This window comes from Canis aureus, chromosome 34 (genome assembly GCF_053574225.1).
Source record: "Canis aureus isolate CA01 chromosome 34, VMU_Caureus_v.1.0, whole genome shotgun sequence".
Lineage (NCBI taxonomy): Eukaryota > Metazoa > Chordata > Mammalia > Carnivora > Canidae > Canis > Canis aureus.
Genome location: NC_135644.1, coordinates 25,889,226 through 25,914,408, shown reverse-complemented (window position 1 = coordinate 25,914,408; position 25,183 = coordinate 25,889,226). Strand labels below are relative to the sequence as shown.

The 25,183-nt window shown below is 46.9% G+C and overlaps 1 protein-coding gene and 1 pseudogene across 1 annotated transcript in view; both read left to right on the top strand.

Moving 5' to 3' along the window:
* The window catches only part of TANC1 (tetratricopeptide repeat, ankyrin repeat and coiled-coil containing 1), a 223,611-nt gene that overhangs the window by 188,706 nt on the left and 9,722 nt on the right, over positions 1-25,183 (top strand). Inside the window, exons 17-20 of the mRNA XM_077883375.1 lie at positions 5,252-5,488; positions 7,863-8,048; positions 10,525-10,603; positions 24,888-25,021. Coding sequence (XP_077739501.1) covers positions 5,252-5,488; positions 7,863-8,048; positions 10,525-10,603; positions 24,888-25,021 — 636 coding nt within the window. The remainder of the gene's footprint in view (positions 1-5,251; positions 5,489-7,862; positions 8,049-10,524; positions 10,604-24,887; positions 25,022-25,183) is intronic.
* On the top strand, positions 19,357-22,018 carry LOC144304793 (chromobox protein homolog 3 pseudogene; annotated as a pseudogene).

The following is a 25,183-nucleotide window of genomic DNA, read 5'->3' as shown; positions in this document are numbered from 1 at the left end:
CAAAACCAGTGTGGGGATGACTGGTGTGCATTACAGCAGCTTAGAGCCATCTTCTCTAATACAAAGTAGAAAGATCACGAATGTCTCCCACTCGACGTGGCAGCCAGGCTCCTGGCCGTTCAGCCCCAGGCCCTGACATGCCGTGCTGCACACAGAATCTCCGAAGTGCTTTCCCAGGGAGCCAGGTCCTCCCCTTCAAACATCTCCGAGAACACAGTCATTCCTTTTCCCCCCTCAGTAGCATGAAGGGTGAGTATAGTAAGTCGGTGGGGGAGGGCATGTGAAGAGTGTCCCAGGGACGCTTCTGGGGGACTCCCCCACCCCTACTGTCTGCACATCCCGCCCCCAGCACCCCAGCTGTGCATCTAGGAGTGTGGATCTTGCAGAATGCTTCGTGGGTAGATAGAGTTGTGCCCTCTTTCTCCCTCGTCTGCCTTCCTGGTGCCCGGAGAGGGTAGAATGAGCAGACTGAGGAGCCCAGGTGCAGGATGTGGCATTGCTCTGCTGGAGCCCGGATGCCCTGTGCAGCAGCTCGGTGTTGGTCAGAGAAAGGCTGCCGTGCCCAGATGGACACACGCTGGGGCTTTGCCAAGATAGAAGCAGTGCCTGGTGCAGGCAGACTCAGCCCCGTTAGGGCTCCAGGCTTGATGAGCAGAGGGCACCTTGGATTTCCGCCTGACTCCCCTCTTGGCTGGGGACCTGACAGAGAAGCACCCTGGAGAGCCGCTCACGGGCACCGGGTGCCCTGCCCCGCTCCCTCACTTCCCAGACTGGCCGACGGAACTGACGTGAATGGTTTGCCAGGTCGTTGGATAGGGACGCTGGTTCCTGTAGTTCAGGAGAGCTAGCTCTTACTGATCACAGGGAGTCTTCCTTCCGGAAGCAAGGAAAGGTGGAGAACGTGCCTGAATTTAGATTTCACGCGGTGAAGAAGTCATATTAAGAATTTTTGTTTTACTTCAATTTTATAGAAACGAGAGTTGAGGTTACTGTGATAACATTGTTTCATCTTTCATTTCAGCTAAAAGTATATCTTTTGGCTTCTCCGTAATTGGTAAAATTCTGTAATGATGAGGAAGAAAAATAGTAAAAATGGCAACATCTGGTTTCACTACCTGAATGAATTACAGGCACAGAAGAAGTTACTCTTAACGTGGAGAGAAGTCAGTGGGAAGTGTCATACCCTGTTGAGTATGAGTTTTTAAGGCAGTAAACTGAAAGGTACAGCGTAAGAATGTAATGAGCTTGACCCTCCTGAGATAGTAGACTTTCCTTTTCAACATACTCACAAATTTAAGAGTTATTTATCTTTGTTTTATACAACTCCAGTGTCACCTACATCCACACGATGCCCAAATTTATAACTTGGTTATAGAATTTTAAGGCTTTCCATTATCCTTCCGTTTCTTTTATCTTTCAAGGAAAAAGAAAAGGGTTTTCACAGAATCTTGAACAAATTACAGTAATTTAAAATTATGCATGCAATTAAGGAACTTTTTTTTAGAGACTATTAAATGTTGTCATACAGGAATGAATGTCATTTTGTGCAATAATTGCAGTTTGCCACTTTGGTAAATTAAAGTGACTTGCACCAGAATGATTACTTAGTAGATGAATTTTAATTTTACTGGCATGCCAGTGATTTCTAGCAATATAGTCTCCCCTCACCAGGCCAGGGTCATGCCAGCCCACTGAGGTCCAGGCCACCTGTGCCTCTAGGCTCTCACCCAGCGGGTGGTTTTCTCACACGGTCACATATGAGTGGCAGCCAGCCAAGGGCTTCCCAAGGCTGTGGACTGGGAAAATTCAGGCTGTGATTGTTCCAGCCAAGGCAGAGGTGGGGAAGAGGAAACAGGAATGAGGCAGGGACTTAGGTCTGACTTTCCTTGAAGGAAAGGATCCAGTCATATTCTGCATGACAATTAGGCAAGACAGGTGTAAAACAGTTGTGTTGTTGTGAGCTTGTGGGGTACTTGAAAAACTGAGGCTCCGATGCCATTTCTATTTTCCATGATCTCATTGGCTTTGCCTGTCTCTCCCAACCCCCTTTTTTATTTTCTTGCATTTGTTAAACCAGAAGTTTATAGGCAATATTGCCATTTCCAGATGTTATCCAGGGAGAGCTTATGTGGTGATGATCAGGAAATTTCTGTGTGGTAAGGAATAAATGTGTAGGATGAACCATTAAACCCCTTCCTTGAATGCAGAGTAACCTTAGCTGGAGCTGCTGGAGCCACTGGACCTTAATTAGCTTGTGCGCAGAGCTGACCTGTGCCTTACCCCTCTGAGTCTCTGTTTTCCCACCTGTCAGACTGCAGGCACCAGAAGAGCCTGTCTCACAGTGATCAGAAACCTCATCAAGATGTTACCACTTGTGGAAGAACATTTGGCATCTATTGCATGATATTAAAAAACAAAATTCAACCGAGTACATTTGAAGATGTAATTGGCTTTATTAAGGGATTCATGACTCGGGCAGCATCCCACCTGCATGTAGAGGGAGAGGGGCATCTTGTACACAATGCAAGGTGTTCATAGGAAGGAGAGTGGGGGAAGAAAGTTACAGCCAAAGTAAAGACGAGACTGTTCCAGGCAAGGTCACCTTCCCTTAGGAGAAAGGGCAGGGGCCCTCTGCAGGTTTCCTCCTCTTCCTCTGGCGGATAGAGAAGGCCCATGGGAAGATTACCTCAGTGGTACTCATCGGAAAATTTCATATATACAGGTTAAGACATTTGTGGAGGAGGTTGAAACTGCAACCATGTTAGGTTTGAAAGCCCCGGTTTGGGATGTGGCTTGGCCAAGGTACACCACTTTGACGTGGTTTTCTTCTTAACAATGGTCAAGTGAGTTTTTATTAGGTTTTGCCTACTTTCAGGGAACTGAGACTCTACTGTAGGCACCTGAGAACTTCTGGATGTGCCTTTGGTAGCTGTTAACAGAAGCTGCCTACATCTCCCCTCAAATAAGCAGGAGATTTCCCTGCTGCTCTGGGCTAGTGACCGCAAGAGGTACCTCTGGGTTGCCAGGCGCCTGGGATAGAGCTCCCTTCTATGCCTTCCAGGGATCAGGGACCAAGGGTTTTGTAGCTCCTACAGAGTCTGTGAAAGGTGACCGACAATAGCAATTAATATTTTTTTAGCACTTACAGGATGCTGAGGGCTGTGCTAAGGGCTATAGCTGTGTGAGGCATGTTTTTGTTTTGTTTTTTTTTTAAGATTTTATTTATTCATGAGAGACAAACACACACACACAGAGAGAGAGAGAGAGAGAGAGAGAGACAGAGACACAGGCAGAGGGAGAAGCAGGCTCCGTGCAGGGAGCCTGATGTGGGACTCGATCCTGGGTCTCCAGGATCAGGCCCTGGGCTGAAGGCAGCGCTAAACTGCAGAGCCACCAGGGCTGCCCAGGCATGTTCTTTTTTAAATTTTCACAGCAACTCCAAGAAGTGAAATACTTTGGTCCGTTTTTCAGATGAAGACACTGAGGCTGGAGGCAGTTGGCAGTGTGCCCCAAGTCACACAGCGGAAGGGTGCCAGGCTCAGAGCAAGCCTCAGCTTTGCAGCTGCATTTATCATCTGATGTGTTTACAGCCGTGGCTGCCAACGGGAATCCCTTGGGAGCCTTTGGCACCATGGCCAAGTCAGAATCTCCAAGGGTGGGCCACCAGCATTGGAAACTTTGAAGCTCCCAGGTGGTTTCAGTGTGCAGCAGGGTTAAGAACTGTGGGCCAGGGGAAGAGCCATCAACCGACGGGGGTTAAGTGACAAAAATACCAGCAACATTACACCAACAAAGGAAATATTTTTCCCAAGAAGCAGATGAAGTATGAGTTGACGACAGTTATCTTTTGGAAAGCTCTGCCTCTAAGCACAGACCTTCCAGGGAAAGTCTTGTGAGGAATTCAGCAAGCAAATACTAAAAGTGCACCTTCCAACATTATTAGCAGAGTACCTTTTAGGTGGAATGGGATGGCACACTGTTGTTTCCTTAGGAAGCAACTGAAGCACAGAGAGATTGTGTAGTTTTTGGAAAAACGCAGCAGGCTCATTGGGTGGTGGATGTAGTGATCAGAAAAAGCAGGTTATTTTTCTGGGAGTCTTGTGCTGCTGACAGTCCAATGAACATTTTAACATGTTCTATTTTTCTTTCAGGAACTCTTCCTTGTAAAGAAGAGTATTTGCGTTTACTTTGGGCATTACTGTTAAATTATTTAATTTTTATTTTTAAATTTAATTTTTATTTGATTTAAATTTAAAAAATTTTTAATTCTATGATGATTGATTAATTGCCAGAAAAATGAATTTTCTATTTTTATTTAAACAGTGAGTTTTCAGAGTGTGGACTGCTCACCAACAGCATCCATATCATCTGGGAACTCATTAAATTGCCTAGTCTCAGGCCCTACTCCAGGCCTACTGAATCTGAAATCTCTAGGAGTGGGGCCTGAGGATGTGCATTTTAAGTGTCTTTTTTAAAGAAAAGGTTTTTGTGGGGTTTTTTATTTTTAATCTTGGTCAAAAAACCCCATAAAATTTACCATCCTAACTGTTTTTAAGAGCAGAATTCGGTAGTGTTACATATACTCATATTATTGTGCAATAGATCTCCAGAACTTTTTCATCACATAAAACTAAAACACTGCCCTCCTTAAACAACTCACTTCTTTCCCTTCATCCCCTGGTAAACCCCCATTCTACTTTTCTCTCTCTAAATTTGACTTCTCTAGGTACCCCCGTGTAAGGAGTGTCCGACAGTGTTTGTCTTTTTGTGACTGGATGTTTTTACTTAGCGTCACGGCCTCAAGGTTTATCCAAGGTGCAGCACAGGACGGGAGTGCCTTCCTCATAAGGGCTGGATGATATTCCATTGCATGGACGCACCCCTTCTGTTCCTCCATTCACGAGTCCACGGACATGTTAGTTGGCTTCCACCTCTTGGCTGTTGTGAATAGTGCTGCCATGAACATGAGGGTGTAGAGATCTCTTTGAGATCCTGATTTCGTTTCCATTGGATATATATTCCCAGAGACAGGATTGCTAGATCTTGAGGAAGCTCCGCCAGCAGCTACCATTTTAGATTTCCACCACCAGGAATGTGCGTCATCAGTACCTTCCCAGGCCGTACTGTTGCACACTCTAGTTTGAGAACCCCTGGTCTAAAGTAAGGATGCCGTCTCTCTCTCTCCACAAATGCTGTTGTGACTGATGTTGACGTGAGAAATTAATCTTGTTGGGGGGACATCATCCAACAGGTGAGCCGTCTCCTGATTTTGGGAGGGGCCAACGTGAACTACAGGACGGAAGTGTTAAATAATGCCCCGATCCTGTGCGTCCAGTCTCACCTCGGCCATGAGGAAGTGGTCACTCTGCTCCTGGAATTCGGCGCCTGCCTGGAGGGAATGTCCGAGAATGGCATGACCGCCCTCTGCTATGCTGCAGCAGCTGGCCATATGAAGCTAGTGTGTCTGCTGGCCAAGAAGGGGGCCAGGGTAAGCCAGTGGCATTCCCTAGTGAGTGGGGAACGGGGGTGGGTGGGGGGAGATCGTCTTGGCCTTGCCAGAATTATCCATCAGGGGGCCAGCCTCTCTACTTTGTCAAATTGCAACAAGTAGAAATTGCCACATCAGCAGAAAGGGTGAGCTGCGTGTGCCAGCCATTGCCTGATGTTGGTGCTCGGTGCAGCCTTGGGGCGAGAGGGGGTCATGTGTTTTGCTCATAAGCTCTTAACTCTGCTTGTACTGCCCAAGGGGAAGCAGACCACCAAGGACACCCCTGGCCACAGGCGGTGGGAGTGGGGGTCATCCTTTCAAAAGCCTGGAAAGGGTGACCTAGAGCTCAGCCACAGATTTTAACACGGCGCTGGATTGGTTGAAAAGATTTTAGGTGTTTCATGTTCTTTCCTCTCTTCAGCCTATTCCATTTCATTTCATGTCTCTTAATACAGTGAACTCTGTGGCTCTCAGAAGCCGTGTGCTTGGGCGTGCTGGAGCTCCGGCCTGCGGGAGCTGGACAGCCCAGAGTCCTCCCTTCTCCCTGCCCCAGGGTGTAGGCGCAGCTCGGAGCCTGTGTGCCTCAGGCTCCTCCTCTGTAAAATGAGCAGGACGACGGTCTCTAGCACAGGGCAGCTGTGTGACCGAGCGCTAAATAAATCTAACTGTGTCATTAAACAAGTTCCTGTAGGACCAGTAAGGTTAAGAGATTAAATGAGAACAGTACCCAGCTCGTGGTAAACTCTTCAGGTTTGCTATAAGCATTTCATTGGAAGAGAGGGGATGTGCTTTTGAAAAACAATAGAAATAAATTGCTGGTGTTTGTCTTTATCATTAATTACGATATTTATCTTTATCCTATGTCTTATCCTTTATCCTATGTCTTTTTCATTAATTTAGGATATTTCAACAAAAAGACATTAATTAGAATTGCAACTATGGGAGCCTTTTTGCTTTTCCCTCAAAAACACAACATTTGGGACGAATGAACTTTAGCTCACAGAAGGAGAGTGTTGCAATTAAGCCTTCCCAGTGAGTGCATTCGTGCCCTCATTACTCCCATCTAAATTGTGGCTTAGCTTTTTTTTTTTTTAAGATTTTAAAAATGTTTTCTATTTAAATTCAGTTTGCCAACATATAGTATATAACACAATGCTCGTCCCATCAAGTGCCCTTTTTTAAAAAAATTTTTTTTGTTTTAAGATTTCCTTTATTTATTTGAGAGAGACACAGAGAGAGAGGCAGACACAGGCAGAGGGAGATGCAGGCTCCATGTAGGGAACCCGATGCGGGACTCCTAAGACCTGGGATCATGACCTGAGCCAAAGGCAGATGCTCAACCACTGAGCCACCCAGGCGCCCTTAAAAGCCCTCCTTAATGCGCAGTTACCCCAACCCCCTACCCACCTCACCTTCCGCAGCCCTTTGTTTCCCAGTTAGGAGTCTCTCGGTTTGTCTTCCTAATTTTTCCCCACTCAGTTTCCCTCCTTTCCCTTATAATCCCTTTATGGCTGAGCTTTATTCAAGGCTGGCAGGCCCTCTCCCATTGCAGCTGAAAGCTCTGTGGGAGGAAGCTGGGTGTCATGTAGGTGGCTCCTGCAAAACTTTTGGGTGGGGGTGCAGAGCATCTCCAGAATTTGCAAGTGGGTGAGGATGGACTCTGGGTTCCTCTTCCAGTCCAGTATTCCTGGGATTAGACAGGGAATGACACAGCCTCTGCTGCCTCTTGGACCCGTAGGAGGTAAGCAGCACTTAGACACTAACTGTGGCTAGCTGGCCTTCCTGGCTTTGAGGCCCCAAGTCTTGTGCTAACATATCCCAGGTCATCTGCCTGTGTGTGGCCTCCCTCCCCAATTAGATAGCCCTTAGGGTCCCTCCCTGCTCTTCCTTGTTCATAGCTAGAGTTTCCAGATCCCTGCCTTTGCTGGTTCCCCCGATTCAGTGGGAACTGCTGGTTCCCCCGGTTCAGTGGGAACTGCTTTATTCCCCCAAATCCTAGCTTGCCACAGCAGATTTAATTAGAGACTGCTTGCTCATGCAGCCAACGTTGGGAAGCAGAGGTTTTTGGCTGAGATTTTGATCTGTGTCCTCGCCCATGTCTTCCGGAGAACTTGGAGCTCTAAGTCATTTGCTGGAGAGACAAGAATTGAGGGTGCCCTGTGACAGTAGATCTACACAGGGTCCCGGTGGCCTGGGGTCCATTTACTACAAGGAAGTCATTCAAATGGAGATTCAGTGCTCTAGAGCAAGTTGCATCAGAAGGAGAACCCCACAAGCATCTGCAGTGGGCTGGGGTTTGTGCATTTCATTTGGGGTGCACCCGGGTTCTCCATGGAGGGGTGATACTAAACCCTGACCTTTACCTGCCTGCCAGGTGGACCACTTGGATAAGAAAGGCCAGTGTGCGCTGGTGCACAGCGCACTGAGGGGGCACGTCGACATCCTCCGGTACCTGCTGACCTGTGAGTGGTCGGCAGGCCCTCCGCAGCCGGGTGCGCTGAGGAAGAGCCAGGCCCTGCAGCAGGCACTGACGGCGGCCGCCAGCATGGGCCACAGCTCGGTGAGTCGCGCCACGAGGTCCCTCCTGGTGGAATTGAAAGCCATAGCTCGGTGGGTCTGGCATTGCTTCCGGTCACCTTAGTTGCCAGCCTGTGATGCACATAAGGAATGAAAGAAAATGAGGATTTCAGGAAAAACAGTTAGTGTGACTGTGTGTCGAGACCTTCTGTTGGTGTGCCACCCTTCCCGGAGGGAGCTCGGATGCCAGGGCCTCGGTGCGTGTGCACGCTCACACATGAGGGTGGGGGGGGCCTCCTAATGTTCTTTGCCTGCTCTTGCCAGGATCCCAGTTCCTCTTCTGTCCTACATTTACCCTCCAGTGTGGCTGTCTTCCACTTTTTTCTGTTTGATTCATTCTTTTGTCCTTGTGATCTTTAAAAAATAATCACATGGAATACTAGTTCTAAAATTGTTCTTGAGTATTTGAAGCATTTTTAAAAATAGGACTTCAAAGTTCTGGTAGCATGTAAGAATGCTTGTCATTCACAGTTCCCGCACCGAAGGAAAGCCTCATGTAGTAGTTAAACAGAACACTTATTTTTGGTAGGTGCTGGAACTTCTGAGTTTTGAGGATTTAATTGTCATCTCCTGACCCCTGTGTCTGGGGATCTAATAACATTTTACCTGTTCTCTTCCACCTGTTTCTCATTCTGGATTATGCTCAAGCAATTAGAGTTGCCAGTATTAAGGTTCTACCCACAATGATTTATCGCGAATTTGGGTGCAAAACCAGCTAGCTAGCTGGCTGACTGGCACTTAAGACACAAGGGCAGACACACGGATGTGGGCGCGCACACACCCATGTGCACACCTGTGCATGCACACGGACGCATTGAAAGCTGGCTTTATTTTGGCATTTAAAACATTAAAGGTACACATATACAGTATTTAAGCCAACACTATATATTGCAACAAGTGCAGAAATAAAGGCTGATGTAAAAGAGATTTACAAAAATATGAAACAATGCCAGCCAGCTTACCTACATATCTTAGTTTTGGAAAAAGTAGTAACTTCATTTAAAAAATGCATATTTCATAGCAATAGTTTAAATGTTGCTAGGTAATGGGTTTATTATTATTCCTTTAAAATAAAGCTATAAATGTGTTTTTTAAATACCCATATACGTAGATGCACAGACAGCATGTTAAATACCCAAATCAGCAATTGAAAATGTTTTTTCTTTTTTAAAGTGCTCCCTAAATCTGTGTGGGAACACAGAGTATGAAAAACCCTCATCGGGAGGACAGCAAATGCCACATATAGATGTGACATTTGTCTCCACTCGTGTTATATTCAGCTTGTTCCAAAGCCAGCTGGGAGAAAGGCTGTGTAGAAGCAGCCTCCGTGGGGCCAGTAACCATCTCCTGGAAGAGGGCAGGGCTTGTTCTCCAGAAGACTTGGAGGGTGTATTTGTGCGCTCATGCGGTGGTAACAAGTGACCACAAACCCCAGTGGCTTCAAATAATGCACACCCATTCTCTTACAGTTCTGAGGTCAGAAGGCTGAAATTCAGGTGTCAGGAAGCCAGTGTTCCTTCTGGAGGATCTAGAGGAGAACTTTCCTTGCTTCTTTAGCGCTTCTAGAAGCCTTGTATTCCTTAGCTAGTGGCCCCTTCTTCTGCATTTAATGTATGTCCCTTTAACCTATACCTCCGTCATCCCATCTCCTTCCTCTGACCTTGGTTCCTCCTGGGCTCTCTTGAGGAGTGTGATTTTTGTCAGATGTATAGGAGATTCAGGAGAAGCCTCTCAAGATTCATAATCACATCTGCAGATTCCCTCTTGTCCTATAAGGTAAGCGTCACAGATCCAGGATGAGGGTGTGGACATATTTGGGGCCGTTATGCAGCCTACCACAAAGGGCATGGAACACGACAGTGCTCTCCTTTGGTGCTGTGGCACAGGGTGCGCACTGGCCCGAGGCTCCTGTGATGCCCTTTCCCCATGAGCCCACACTCCTGCCTCCATACTGTGACCTGAAGCTCTTTCTGACGAGGGAGAAAGAAAGAACTAGGGAAGAGAAGAATGTTGTCAGTAGAAAAATCATCTGGGCAACATTTATTTTATTTTATTGAAAAGCTGTATTATTGCTTTGTTTTCTTTGTGAAAAAAATGGATTCACCATCTTGTGCTTTATGCAGAAATTGCTCTTTGTATGATCTCCCGCGTCCTTTGTTGATTAGGCTGGCATATTTGGGTCATGGTGGAATTCATTAGAATTCCGAGTACCTAGTAATCCCGAACAATGTTGCTGAAATTCACGGAGGGTTTTTTTTTTTTTTTTAATTCTTCTCAAAGTGAAAATGTGAATAGCATATGAATTATGCTTGAAAACAGTTTTCATTATATTTTGTCTCCTTGTGCGGTGTGAGATAATCATGGTTACAAAAACAACACCCTTTCTCCTTTGGTACGTGGGATATAATAAGCACATATGGCTCTGAGAACTCATTAAGTCACCTTGCCACTCCTGACAGGTGGTCCAGTGCTTGCTGGGGCTGGAGAAGGAACACGAAATAGATGTCAATGGCACTGACGCGCTGTGGGGAGAAACAGGTAATTATGATTCCCCTGCTTATAGTGTGGGCCAGCTTTCTTGATGTTTTAGCCTCCATTTTGGCCTAAATTGTCTTAAAAAATGACTTGGGGTGCATGTAGTCCGATTGTTATTTTATCAAAAGGCGTTTGAAGTTTACAGCTTTTAAAACTTCCCAGATGAGTAGTAAAAACTTTCCTCAAAGCACATAAAATCATTTTTGAATTACACCAGCAGTTCCTGAAACATCTGACGAAATCTCAGCGAGAAATACCTAAATAAGACGGTAGTTTCTGCTTTGTGGACTCTTCCATATCCTAACCGGCCTGGTCTTCTATGAATAACGCAGTCTGAGCAGGGCGGGAACTCCCAGCCTCGTATTCACATGAAACAAAGGTGTTGGGCATGGGAGGCTTCAGCTGGCCTTGGAGAGTGAGAGTGGGACCCCAAGCATATGGGGCCCACTGAAGACCCTGAATACAAGCTGCCAAATCCCTTTTCACTGGTGTGCTGCGTGGGTGCTTAACTGTGGTGTGGGAGGGAAGCCTGAGGTGAGTACATTGGAATGAAGATCTGAGTTGGTTACTTGTCAGCTTAATACAGACAATACTGCTTTGAAATTTTCCATATGACTGAATTAGGATTCAAAATAGAAGACTTCAGGTTACGAGTTGTTGTTTCATAGGTATAACCAAGAGTGTTAAAAGGCATTTCCAGGATGTGTCCTGTGTGTCTCCATAGTGTACAGGTATACCTCAGAGAGGTTGTGGCTTCAGCTCCAGACCACCACAATAAGGCAAATAATACACTAAAGTGAGTCAAAATGAAGTTTTGGGTTTCCCAGGCTATTTATAAATGTTTCACACTCTACTGTAACCTACTAAGTGGGTAGTAGCATTATGTCTTTAAAATATATATATACCTCAATTAAAAAATACATTTTGCAAACAAAAGAAACTATCAGCTAAGCTTTCAGTGAGTCACAATCACTGATCACAGATCACCATAACAAATATAATAATAAAAAATTTAAATATTTCAAGAATTACCAAAATGTTACACAAAGACACAAAGTAAGCAACGGCTATTGGACAACAATAGTCTCCGAGCAAAGTTGCCACAAACTTTCAATTTGTAAAAAACACAGTATCTGTGAAGTGCACAAGCAAGTACAGTAAAACAGGGTATACTTGGGTATGACTTCAGTTTCTTACCTGTGCAGAAGTATTTCAAAATGCCTCTCAATTATTAACAAGCCAGATGATAACGTGTAGAGTTGATCAGCTAAGTCACACTTGGGAAAAACCTTGGTTTCCCAGCAGGGAGTACAGGCCTGCTCTTCAGAGCCTCCTGATGCTCTGGGGCTGCTACCGCCTGTGTGGCTTCAAAGCTAGTTTGTGGTACCTGGGGGAGAGGTGGTTTGGGCTCTGATTCTGGGAAGAGGGCAGGACCCCAAGTGGTATCTGATTATTCTTGGGTGAAATGCGTATGGATTTAAGTAGAGCCCTTGATTCCATGGAGCCTTTCCTCCACTCGTTTAAATAGCCCAGGTTGCTCCATAGTTTTGCAAAAGTGTCCATCCACTTCCATACTGTGTTGTGGACGGCATGCAGTGTGGCACATGCCAGGTGAGTGCATGGCTCTACTTCGTGCTGAGCCAGGAGGTCTGGGTCCCCGTGTGGACTGCCCCACTGCGGGCACTGTTTCTGTTTGCTGAGGACTCTTGGAAGTAAAAGCAATAGCTTTGTTTCCTGGTTTTGTCTGGTCCTCATTCCTGAGCATTGTCAATGGTGCTTTGCATCTAAAGCAGTCTAGAATGGCTCTTGTCTGTCTCCAGACACAGCTTCAGGGTAGGATCCCCTCAGTGATCCTGTTGGGGGGGGTGGGAAGAGGGCAAAGGTTCAAAAAGAGTAACACAGTTTGGTATTTCTTTTTGAACCTTTGTAGAAGTTAATACAGGTCTGTTCAGTAGACATTTAGCTATGAACTGCTTGGCTTTAAAATACCCGCTGCTGGGACAACCAGGCAGGGTCTCCTTGGTCTGTGTTTGGTTCACCTTCCCCTCCTGTCTCCCTGCAAAGATGCCGCCCTGCTTCCAGATGGCAGCTACCTGCCCTTCTCATCTCTCAGCTGCATTCCAGAAGTGGGGGAGCTAAATCTGTGCACAAAATCCTCCTCCACTTTTCTGGCAGGAGAGGCCCTGCATATCTCCTTTGTTTTGCACAAGGGTCGTTTCCATGCCTGTTGCTGATTAGAAGCCACAGGTCATCCATGGGAGGTGATGACAGCTGACAGCCGGAGAGGAGGAAGCCAGGGACCAGTAGACCTGTGGAGGTCCCTGGTCACTCAGGCCGGTCCTCGCGGGGCAGGTGGGAGTAGGGACAGTCACGTGCCTTCTGTGCCTGAGTGTCTCCCTGCTGATGACCTGGCATCATCAAATGTTACCACAAAAGGGGACGGTTCCTATCTTAGGTTGAGAGAGACAAGAAAGTATAATAGATTTTAAAGATGTTCATCTAAAATAGTGACAGTGTTTAATTTGGGGGTTTATTGCAGCAAACTTGAAGCTTTTAGAAAACCTACAGGGTAGGTCTCCTGGATTTAAGAACAGAAGGCTGAATTTACGTACGTTTCCCTTTCACCAGCATCTGGTTGATGTTTAGCGTCCGGCCCTTGAAAACCTGCTCTGAGTCTGGTGGCTCTTTAGCGCCTGCCTCAGGTGGAGAGGTGGTGGGGACCCGTCAGAAAACACGGAGCCCCTGAGGGAGCCTCTGGGGTGCGCCCTCCACCCACAGCCCTGCCCAGCCTCCGCTCCGTGATGTCCACGAACGTGGCCAGACAACCTCAGGCCCGAGCTTCCTGGGCAGCCTGGAACGTGATACGAGCCCATCAGATGCTTGTGTTCTCTCTGTTTCAGGGATTCCTCAGCCAAGACAAGTAATTGCTGGCTCCCACGAAGTCCCAACCTAACTGAATTACGGTTTCCGTATCTGTGTTTGTTGTGAATTAGCCCACTCAAGTGATCAGAGATGCCTCACTGGTGACCTCATACTATTGCGAATTGTCAGAGGAGCTGTGTTTCCAAGTTTGCAGGCAACTTTCAAGCCCATGAGCCTGCTGTCTGGGTTTTGGGTCAGAATTTCATGTTCTTTGTAGGGAAACAGAGGCCCTTCTATTTCAGCCTTTGTCATTTTATGTGCAAATGTGCCTGTCTTGGAAGCAGAGCCATCTCCACCCTTGATTCCTTTGGTTCACTTTGCAGTTATTTATAAATTTGATTGTTGATGTTGTTTATCAACATCAAACGTTGTTTGCCCCAAATTGTGGGTCTTTTTTGTTTTTTTTTTTTTTTAAGATCTTTATTCATGGGAGACACAGAGAGAGGCAGAGACACAGGCAGAAAGAGAAGCAGGCTGCATGCAGGGAGCCCGATGTGGGACTTGATCCCAGGACTCCGGGATCGAGACCTGAGCCAAAGGCAGACACTCCACCACTGAGCCACCCAGGCGTCCCAGTTGTGGGCTTTAAGAGGGCAGACATTTCCCTGTCTCTTGTGCTCACCTATGTGAACGGCGACTATTTATTCCAGTGTCGCCCAACAGAACTTTCTGTGATGTTGGAAATATACTCTGCTCCCCAGCCTGGGAGCCACTAGCCACCAGTCTAGTCTGGTGCTTGTCACTTGGGTGTCAGCTGAGTGAACAAGTGAGTTTAAGGAAAGCAAAAGCAAAGAGTTTTTAGGGTAGGGGACAATAACCTTGCAGAATAACTTGGGAGAAATTTTGTTGTTGGGGTGGGAGAGGTAAGGAATCTATTGCTCATAAGGCCCTGATATTGCAGTTTCTTTGTGGCTCTCATCGCACAGGTCATGTCCTGCTGGATTCCAGGCTGGCTTAGAAGCTCTGGTCCCAGTCACCGTGCTGCACGTGTGCTGAGGTCATAGTTGGGTGCTGGCTTGCATCTTTGGGAGCACAGCTGTTAGCTACCAGACATGGTGTGGGCATAGCTGAGACACAGAATGGCCCACGCCAGCCCACCATGGTGTCTGTGGCGACTTCCTCCTTGTACCGCCAGCTTGACTGCTCACCCAGGGTGCTGGGTGCTCTCATCGGTGTTCCCTCAGAAATCCTTCCTACAGCTTTCTCGCTGAGGCCTTGGGCTTCATGCCCAGAAAGGATGCTGTTGTGCCTGTCAGCTGACTGCTCCTCGGGCTCCCCTCCCCTAATTTCTTCAAGGGGATGCCCTGTCATGCGAAGTAAGAAGTCTGGCTGAAATCCTTCCTGTAAAGTGCTGTCTCGGGGCACCTGGGCGGTTCACTGGGTTAAGGATCTACCTTCGGCTCAGGTCATGATCCTGGAGTCCTGGGGTGGAGTCTTACATCAGGCTCCCTGCTCTGCTTCTCCCTCTGCCCTTCCCTTGCTTGTGCTCCCTCTTGCATTGTCTCTCTTGCACACATCCTCATCTCTCTCTCTCTCATTTAATCCCTCTCTCAAATAAAACCTTAAGTGTTGTTGCTCTTGCTGTTTCAGTTGGTGAAATACTTTAGTTGGTAAATACTTTCTAAAGAAGTTTAGTCATTATAAACACTATGGCTTTTTAATGCCAAAACTGTTAAAAACCCCTTATTTGCCTTTCTTTCTAAGACGTGACTCTCCTCCACTGTACGTGGAGTAGATTATTCAGCTCCATGGCCCTCCTTTATCCTGGCAGGTTGGGGCAGTTCAGTTCAGGATGTGTACTAATCACAGCTCCCTATTCTCTTAATTCTGGACAGAATTCTGGGTAGGGCCTGGCTGCCTCTGGACCCTGAATCACAAGTCTAGCCCTGTCAGCTGCGGGGGCTGGGGAGGAGGTGTGTGCTTAGGGGGAGGGGCTACTCACACCTGTTTCCCTTACTGGACCATGAAGCTGGGTAATGAGTTGTACTGCATCATCAATGTTTTCCAAGTTTCCCTCTTGTCTCCCTGGAACTGCTTTAATTTCCCGCTCTGTGGCTCTGCCCACCCTCCCGGAGGTGGGGTGACCTTGAGCTCTGAATCACCGGTGGCCCCAGGCCATGGACAGCTGAGCTTATACTCAAGGCTGCCCCCAAATAAGGTGCATACACCCCAGGGAACAGGATGCCTTATTGTTGGTTTAAAAAATTACCTTTTGTTCATTCAAATTTTACTTGACATTTTTTTTAGGGAGAGGAGGGCTTATTACTTGGTACCAATTTAGAGTAAATTTAAACTTGGTTGATTTTGGCATTTGCATATGTATGGACATCTCAGAGCAGGTTTTCAGCTGAGAGACTGGAAGGAAAAGCGTTTGTCCATTGCTTATTGGGGCATGTGGAGAATTAGTGTCAAGGACTTTTTCTAAATGTATCCTGTCGAGAAAAGTGAAGTGACTTGCTGTTGTACGCCTACAAGAGTCCATTTTTGGAGATCCTGAGACTCCTACCAGGGCTGTTGCTGGGAAAATCCTTGTCAAGGCATTCCTTTCTCCTAGTGTTTAAGGAAGTGCATAAGATTAGTGGAAATTCAGATTTTGTCAGTCCAAACAAAGATAGAAATTCTTGATTGTTTTTGGCCTAAAAGCATGACAGAGGGGTAACCCAGGACCCTAGTGGGTGCGGGGAGGGGATAGCCCAGGATGAGGGTGGTAATCCAGGATCCTGGATGGTATAGGCGAGGAGGTGGGTGGGATGACCTAGGATCCTGTAAGGGGAAGGACAAAGCAGGGTAATGTAGGACACTGGAGGAGAGGCCAGCCCAGGCTCTGGCAGGAAGGAAGTGGACATGAAGGTCACCCTAAAGTAGAGAGAGATTTAGGGTAAGAACTAAGGGGGCGAGTTTGTCTCTACCCTGTCATCTTCTGGCTCTAGCAGAAGGTTTCCCCTGGCATGAGCGTGCTGTGGAGAGCCATTCCTCTCTACTGACAGGACACAGAAATCAGCTGACCTGGGTGTGCCCGCAGGTGGGGGGAAGGCCTGGGCCATGATGAAAGCCCACAGAGTGTATCTCAGGTGCAAATGAACTGGTAGCTTGACCACTTGCCGGAATTCTGTTCACCACTTGCAAAATGTTGCTTTTGCTGGGTGTGGAGTCCACCCTTCTTGTGAGTAGTTCCAAACTGTTCTATAAAAACAAAAAATCCTGCTTTCAGCATTAAAACTTGTACTCATCTGCATTCAGGTAGCTTACAGCATCTTCACCTACACTGTTGCTTGTTCTTTCACTCCTAGAAGGACTATCCTTGGTTCATGTGCACTTCCACAGAAAAATCATAGTTGTTTCTTTCAAATTCTTTTTTTTTATAAGATTTTATTTATTTATTCATGAGAGACAGAGGGAGAGGGAGAGAGAGAGATAGAGAGATAGAGGGAGAAGCAGGCTCCATACAGGGAGCCCGATATGGGACTTGATCCCAGGACCAGGGATCATGCCCTGAGCTGAAGGCAGATGCTCAACTGCTGAGCCACCCAGGCGCCCCTGTTTCTTTCAAATTCTTACTGGAATACTTGAATCCTTCCTTCCTTCTTTCCTTCTAGGCTGAACGTGAACTTGTATAGAATGTTTCTGTGGAGGGGCGCCTGGGTGGTTGTCGGTTTAAGTGTCCAGCTCTTGATTTCGGCTCAGGTCCTGATCCCAGGGCCCTAGGATGGAGCCCCCAGTAGGACTCCCTGCTCAGCAAGGGGCCTGCTTCTCCGTCTCCCTCTGCTCCTCCCCTAGCTCATGCTTTCTGTCACTCTCTGTCTCAAATAAAAAATACAATCTTTTTTTTTTTTTTAATAAAATCTTTAGGAGAAAAAAAAAAAAGATTCTGTGGAAATGCCCCCTTTAACCCTGACTCCCTGCATGGAGTCCTGCACATAACTGTCCTCCCTGCATTCCCAGCCCGTTAAGGAGAGAAGAACCACACATTATACATGCCTGAAATAATTTGGTGTGTAAGAGGATCTATCACAAAATGTGAGCATTCTCTGCATACTTTAGAAGTGACAGCTGTTAAAAGCTGTGTTCGTCTGATAGATTTTTTAGAACAAAGTCTGTATGAAATGTGATTTATGTTGTCCATGTTTTAGGAAATTGTTCTTAAATTGAATTTGTTATTTATAGTCCCCATTATTCCTCAAAGGATTTGAAGAGGCTTATTTGAAATAATACATGAAAGAATAGAAAAAACTAAAGTCAGGAATAGGACAAGGGGAACAGCACGGGATTCCTGAATGTTTACTAGATCGAGCTGTTTTGGCCTTAGGATGCCATGTGACCAGAGTTTGGAAGGAACACAGTCATTGTAGATTATTCTTATTGTCTGTGGGAGAAAGCTTAACAATTCTTCCTGAGAAGAAAAGTGCTTTCTGGCACTCTTGCTCTACAACAACATTCATAGCATTCATGGTCTGTTTGATTAATTGGATATTTTTAAAGGAGACTTCCTGGAGGCAGCAGCATTGGAGTTAGCGGTTAGCCTCCCACTGGCTGTGTGACCTCGGCAAGCTGTTGAACTTCTCTGAGCCTTATTTTCCTTCTCTGTAAAATTAGGATGAGTGATACTCCGTAAAATTATATTGTATAGGGCAGCCTGGGTGGCTCAGCGGTTTAGCGCCGCCTTCAGCCCAGGGCCTGGTCCTGGAGACCTGGAATCGAGTCCCACGTCGGGCTTCCTGCATGGAGCTTGCTTCTCCCTCTGCCTGTGTCTCTGCTTCTCTCTCTGTCTCTCATGAATAAATAAAATTTAAAAAATTATGTTGTGTATTAAATGAATTTATGAATTTAGAAGGGCCATGAAGTGTCAGTGTAGGAAGCATTTTATAGGCGTCATTGTATGAAATTAAAATATGTCAGCGTCTTCCTAGTTTGAAAGTGTGGACCCAGGTTCATTCAACTGTTTGGGCTTAATTCCTGACCAATACTGATTGGCTCTGGTTCCTTCACCTTAATAAAATGGACCTAACAGTCCTCTAATTCAAAGGATTATTGTCAAGATGAAATAAAAACTCTCACCCACAGTATTTTAGCCAGAGCTCGGCAGTTATAAGTGTTCAGAGATGCAATATGCCACCAAGGTTGTGAGAAATTGATTGTTAATATTTAATGTCACTTAGTTGTACTTTGGGTCTTGATAGATTATTGAAATGAATGTTTAAGTGATAGAATCTTAGTTACTTTGCAATTATTTTGCAGGTATGAGGGATGGAAATGGATTTCGGTTACATGTGAAGTCCTGTTTCATGGTGATTGTACATTTTGTTTCCTTAATTGAATTCCTTGGCACTTGAGGTTCCTGATAGTCCTCGCATGGGGACCAGCAGTGTGTTTATACAGAACTTGTGACATGTCAAGAGCATCTCGGCTCCTCAGATTTGCTTTCTGCCTTGTTTTAACCTCCATAGGTAGCTCACTGCGAGCCGGGACCATGTGCTGGGGCGGCAGTGGTATGTGTGATGCTCAGTTGCCACCTGTTGCCTGGTAACACAGATGCCCTCCCCTCCACCCCAGCTGCCACAGGCCCTCCGGGGGGACTTCTGGCAGGCAGAGAACACTAGGGCAGGGGCAGGACCAGGATGGTGTTCCCAGCAACGACTTACGAGGCCGCTGGAGCGTTTGGCCAGTGCTGGCTGCCGAGCCCACCCGGCAGGGCTTTGTTCAAGACTGGGGGTGCCAGAAGCTTGGCAGGGCTTCGTCTCCCAATGCAGTGATATTTTTCAGTAAGAGTAATCTTTATCGTGTTTCATTTTACCCTTTACCTTGTTGAGGATTAGATCAAATAACCACCTGGTCTCTGTGGAGATGAAGAATTTATAGCTTCCGGGGAGTTGTTCTCTGAACAGAAGCCCTCCCTCCTCCTCAATGATGGAAGCAAATGCCTGACAAAAAGCAGGGCCGGGAGATTTGACTTTCATAAATCTTAGCTGCATTCCTAGAAAGTGGAGGAAGGGGCATTGCCCAGCTCTTGTTTGAGGCAGTGCCGCTTTCATGCAGGCAGAGGACGTGGGGCCAGCCTGTCCACAGCCCAGACTCCGAGGACAGCGAGGCCAAATGCAGGGGGTGGGGGGACGCGGGGCAGGCCCCCTCATAATATCATAACCGGTCAGTTGTTGGGAAACAAGGGAAAGGGGCTGCCATTCTCAAAAAGTTTTTAAGGAATCCTAAAGTTCCTAATCACAGTTTATCTTTCAGATAAAATAGCTGAGCGTTTTCCAGCATTTCCCGTGCGCGCTCTACTTGCTTTCTCCTCCTTTACAGTTGAGTGGGGCTTGTCCAGTGAGCCTCCAGTTGAGGGTCAGGCTGCCTCTGGCGCATCCCATGGTTTCCATCTTGGTTGCAACTAGAGGGCATTTATGAGAATCTTGCTGTCTCTTAACTAATGTTGGCACTTTTCATCTTTTTACTCTTAGCCCCATTTCTATAAAAGGTAGAAAAGCCAATATATCAGTAAATCAAGTGCACCAATAAACGTAAGTGTACCAGCCACTTGGTCCACATCTGCTCTCAGCCGGCTTGGCGGCAGCACTGCCCCTCTGCAGGTACAGCCCACTGTGCTCTCGTGCTCTGGCCCGGGGGGCGGCATGGGCATCCCGTGAGCACCCCGTGGGTAACGAATGTACGAGAAGGTTGTGGAGACGCCGCAGACCCAGGATCCCGAGCAGCTCTGAGGCGGTGAATGGTAGCTTTTCAAATCTGCAATAAAAAAAATGGCCTCCAAAAAAACTACATTGCAAAAAATGCAAAAAATGAGAAAGAAACAGGATGGAGAGAGTAGAAGAGGCGGAGCCTGAACAATTTGTGGTGGCAAAAGTACTGGACCGCCGTGTAGTGAATGGGAAGGTGGAGTATTTCCTCAAGTGGAAGGGGTTTACAGGTGCTGACAATACTTGGGAAGAAAATTAAATTGCACTTCTTAATTCTCAAAAAGCTAGTAAAGAAAAAGATGGTACAAAAAGAAAATCTTTATCTGACAGCAAATCTGATGATAGCAAATCAAAGAAGAAAAGAGATGCTGCTGATCAACCAAGAGGCTTTGCCAGAAGTCTTGATCCTGAATAAATAATTGGTGCCACAGACGGCACTGGAGAATTCATGTTTCTCATGAAATGGAAAGATTCAGATGAGGCAGACTTGGGGCTGGCAAAAGAGGCAAATAGGAAGTGTCCTCAAATTGTAATTGCGTTTTATGAAGAGAGACTAACTTGGCATTCTTGTCCAGAAGATGAGGCTCAGTAATTGTTTGCGTTGCTTCGTGTGTGTGTGTGTGTGTATGTATGTATATATATATGGAATATATATATATTATATATGTATAAATATATACATATTTATATATTTATAAATAAAATCTGGGTCTTTATTTATCAGTGTGAAGAAATAACATTCTAATGAAAAGTTTGATATGTTTGAAGTAGAATTGAGGGAGTTGTTGGGGTTTTTTGCATCTATAGCACTGGTCACTTTGAACAAATAAAAGCTTTCTGTAGTCGTTTCCTTTATCAGAAAAGAATATATGAGACCATGGCATATTATCCCCCTGCATTAGAGAACACCTTTTCTAAATGTTGGGGGAAATCTTCATAGTTGTTACTCAGTCAGAATTTGTGTTTCACTCCTATATGCCTAAGGACCATTCTGGGCTTTTTGTTTATTTAGGGCCTTTTTGTGTGTATACTTTTAAAAGTACATACATAAATGGTTTTCTTTTCGTTATTTTTGAAACATTCACCAAAACAAAAGCAGCATTTTATAACCATGGATAAGCCCATGTTTCTGGGATGCTATCATTTTCAGCAACTTAAGAGATAAATCACTTAAAGTTACATTGAAATTTTTCCTGAAGCTTTAACCTTTCAAGTTTTGTAATTAATTGGACAATTTAAATATAATGTAAAGAGTTTAAATTGGACAATTTAAAAGCAGCCATATCAGAATCCATATCTCTAGTTACAGTCATATAAATGCAAGTTTATTTGCAAGATCCCTGAAAGGAAAATTTTAATCACTACCATCAACCTCCCCACCCAAAGGGCAAAACTAGACAAGTTTTGGTGTACTTTAATTAGGTAAGCAAAACTTAGTTAAATGGACATTTAAAGGTTCCTTCTAGTGAACTATTTCTTTTCAAGAAGTTGAAAAATCCTTGTGCTGTATTGACTAAAAGGTTGTGATTTGTGGAGTGTCTTAAGACTTCGTTCATGGAAACCTAATCATAACCAGGTGGTTAGAAATGTTGGCAATTTAGCACCTGCTGGAATAAATGGGTGGACAGACTTCTATAACCCAAATTCTTGACCTGCATGTTTTTTCTTCACCCCAACTCATTCCTAACACATAGGCTCAATCTTCTCAGTATTTGAATTACTGGTTAAGCAAAAACCAGGAAAAACAATAACTTTGTAGTCAGGATGTTATCCAACTGTATATTGTTTACTTTATTGTAAATACTGGTAAACAGTGGTCAATAAATAGTTTTATATTCCTTTAAGTGAAAACAAAAAAAAGGTTGCTTTCTGGAAGTGGGAACCTCTGTGTGCACTGACCTGTCACCCTTCTCTCAAAGTCTCTAAATTTAGGGACTAAAGCTTTGTGGGCGGAGGTGGGGGGAGGGCAGTAACCATCCATTGTTCAAACCCTCAGGCCGGTCATCCTGTGCCCGGTCTGCCATAAAATGTTACAGACAGCCCTGTTTACCGAATGACTGTGTTCTGGCAAGTTGACAGTTTTTATAAATGAGACCTTTGCCCACAGAACGTGAATATGTCAAAGATGCCTGCAAATGATCCATTTTACAAAGAACCGTATCTGATGTTTTCAATAAGTTCCTATCATTGAGAGTCAGTTGGGTTCTCTTAAAATGAACATCTGCTGTGACAAATCTCCTGCTCTGAGAACAGGACAGTTTTGCCGAGTACATTTATTCAGGATCGTCAGATGATCGATGCTTTCGAGGGAATTTAATTAGAAAAATGCCATCTTGTTAAGGAATTTGCGAGTGAACGAAATTGTCCCCAATTTGAGTCCTAGAAAGTGCCATGTGTTCACATTGATTTTAGAGTCTCCGTCTCATGCCAGGTCTTTTTTTGCCTTCATCTCCAGATTCCATTGGGCAGAGGACAGGCATTGCCTCCCTGCCAGGGCGCCCACTGCCCCTGCCTCCTCCCTTCCGCCCCTTTTCTCCTAGCGAGCCTTGCTAGTCTGGGGTCAGCTCGGAGGTCAGCCTTGCCAGCAGAAGAGCTGGCATTCCTGCGCCGTGTCTTGCCCGATGATCAAGTGTGTAGCTGACTGTGGAACAGTCGTGCTTGTTTCTGAATGCGGTGTCCTCAGGTCTGCGGCTGCTGGAGCCTGAGGTGCCCTCTGGCCTCGGGTTTTGAGCTAGGAGGGCAAAAATCCCCCCTCTGGGTAGAAGAAGGGACCCAGGTGCTGTGGGTCTGCGGCCCTGGGAGGCGGGAGCGCCTCGCTAGGCCTTGGTGTGCAGGAGGGGCGGCTCGGGCCCGGGTGGACTGCGTGTGGCCCTCTCGCAGCTGCTTCTGGGTGCGCTCTCCTCTCAGAGGGAAGTGGCTCACGGAGGCTCGGGGAGTGGGGAGAGCCGGGAACCCAGCCCGACGCCAGGCCCGCCCGGCGGCGCTCTCCTCTGCTGCCCAGCTGCTCCGGCTGCGGCCTTCCCGGGCGCCTGGTTTAGTGCCAGGCTGTCCTTTCCGATGTGCTGCGCTGCCGAGATCCGCTGAGCTGCACCGACACCGTGGAGCTTGTTTGCCAGACGCGGACACTCGTGGAGTGTCCGCGTCGGACCCATCAGCCGCCCGGGTGCTGGTCTGTCCCTCGCAGGGCGTCCTGCGTGGCGGCTGGTCGTGTGCCTGGCTGCCCTGTGTGTGCGGGTCCCCTCCTTTGTTTGTCCTCCAGTCGCTGCGGGCCCCTGAGGTTGGGGACACCTGGTGGCTCAGCGGCCGAGTGTCTGCCTCCGGCTCAGGTCCTGCTCCCGGGATCGAGTCCCGTGTCGGGCTCCCTGCAGGGAGCCTGCTTCTCCTCTGCCTGGGCCTCTGCCCTCTCCCTGTGTCTCTCATGAATAAATCAATACAATCTTTAAAAAACAAAAACCGAATTGTTCCAGGCGGGCAGCAGGAACAGAGCTACAGCATCGCTCTTGCTCCCTCCCTCCTCATCAGTATCGTACATGCTCCTTCCTATGGTGTCACCATCCCACCAGAGCCCCTTCCTGTCCTTTTCTCCACTGAAGCTTGTCATCCTGGCCTGGGATTGTCCCCAAAATGTATGGCTGTCCTTTCCCCTAGATGATGACACAAGTAGCATATAGCAGAGGACCCGCTTGTAACTCAACCCCTCTTTCCACCAGCCCCATCAAGCATCACGACCTGGGGAGTGGGGAGGCACAGTCATTGATGTGAGGGCCTCGTGAGAACCTGTTCGAGTATTCTCTTTCCTTCCATGCTGTTTTTGTTTTATCCTCGGCTGACTTCCCCAGAACCTGCTGCTACCAGCGGGCCACTCACTGCTCAGAGTCTCACTGGGCTGTTCCCCTGAGCACTCAAGACCCCCTACAATCTGATCCACTTTTCTTGCTTTCTTGACATTCTTAATTCAGAATCTTGACTGGTTACAGAGATTCCAAACTCCATAAGGACAGGAATGATTTGATATGCCCTTGACTCCGTCAGCAATTGCTAGATCTTGTTGATTGAAATTTATGCCTTTAAGGGAAGAGGCTGGATTGGATCATAATTCTGATCGATGCATGTGTGTTGAGCTATATTCTGGTTCTCTTACCATGGGGAGAAAACAACCAAAAAAACAAAATAAAACAATAAAACAAAAATATAGTGGCTCCTGAATCTACTGGGCTTGGCAGGCATGGCTCACGTCTGCTCACCTGCTTTACCTGGTGTAGCCAGACTGTGTGGGGATCCGTTACCAGGGTGGTGCGCACACCTGCTTGCCGGATGGCTGCTGGCTGGCTGCGCAGCGCTCACCTGGACTGCGAACCACACCCGGGCCTAGGTTCTCCTCCCCGTGAGTGTATCACCGCAGGGCTGCTTGGGCTGCCTCCCGCCGTGGCGCCTGGGTTCCAAGCATGAATGTTCCGGGGAGAAGCACAAGTTGCCTGTCTCAGGACTTGGCCCAGACGCTGGCATGTCGTCATTTCTTGTGTGTTCTATTGGTCAAAGCCGTCACAAAGCCTAGGCGGATTCAGAGAGGTGGGAGAGGATGCACAGCCACCTCCCTGTCTGTGGGAGGATCATGTGAGAATTTGTGGCCACTGTTAGCCACCCCACACTAATGGACTCCCCTCCCTGTGGTCTTCCCCCAGCCCTGACGGCTGCTGCCGGAAGAGGCAAGCTGGAGGTGTGCGAGCTGCTGCTGGAGCACGGAGCTGCTGTGTCCCGGACCAACAGGAGAGGGGTCCCACCTCTGTTCTGTGCAGCACGCCAGGGGCATTGGCAGGTACTGGGTGGGCCCCGGAAGGCCTCGGAAACGATGGGTGGGATAGAGTTCACTATTGCCCATCTGCCCTGGGGCCAGTGCGGCTCCTCTGAGCCCTGGCTTTTCCTTGTACTTGGCTTCTGCTTGTGCCATCAGTTCTGCTCCATAACCACAAACGTCTGA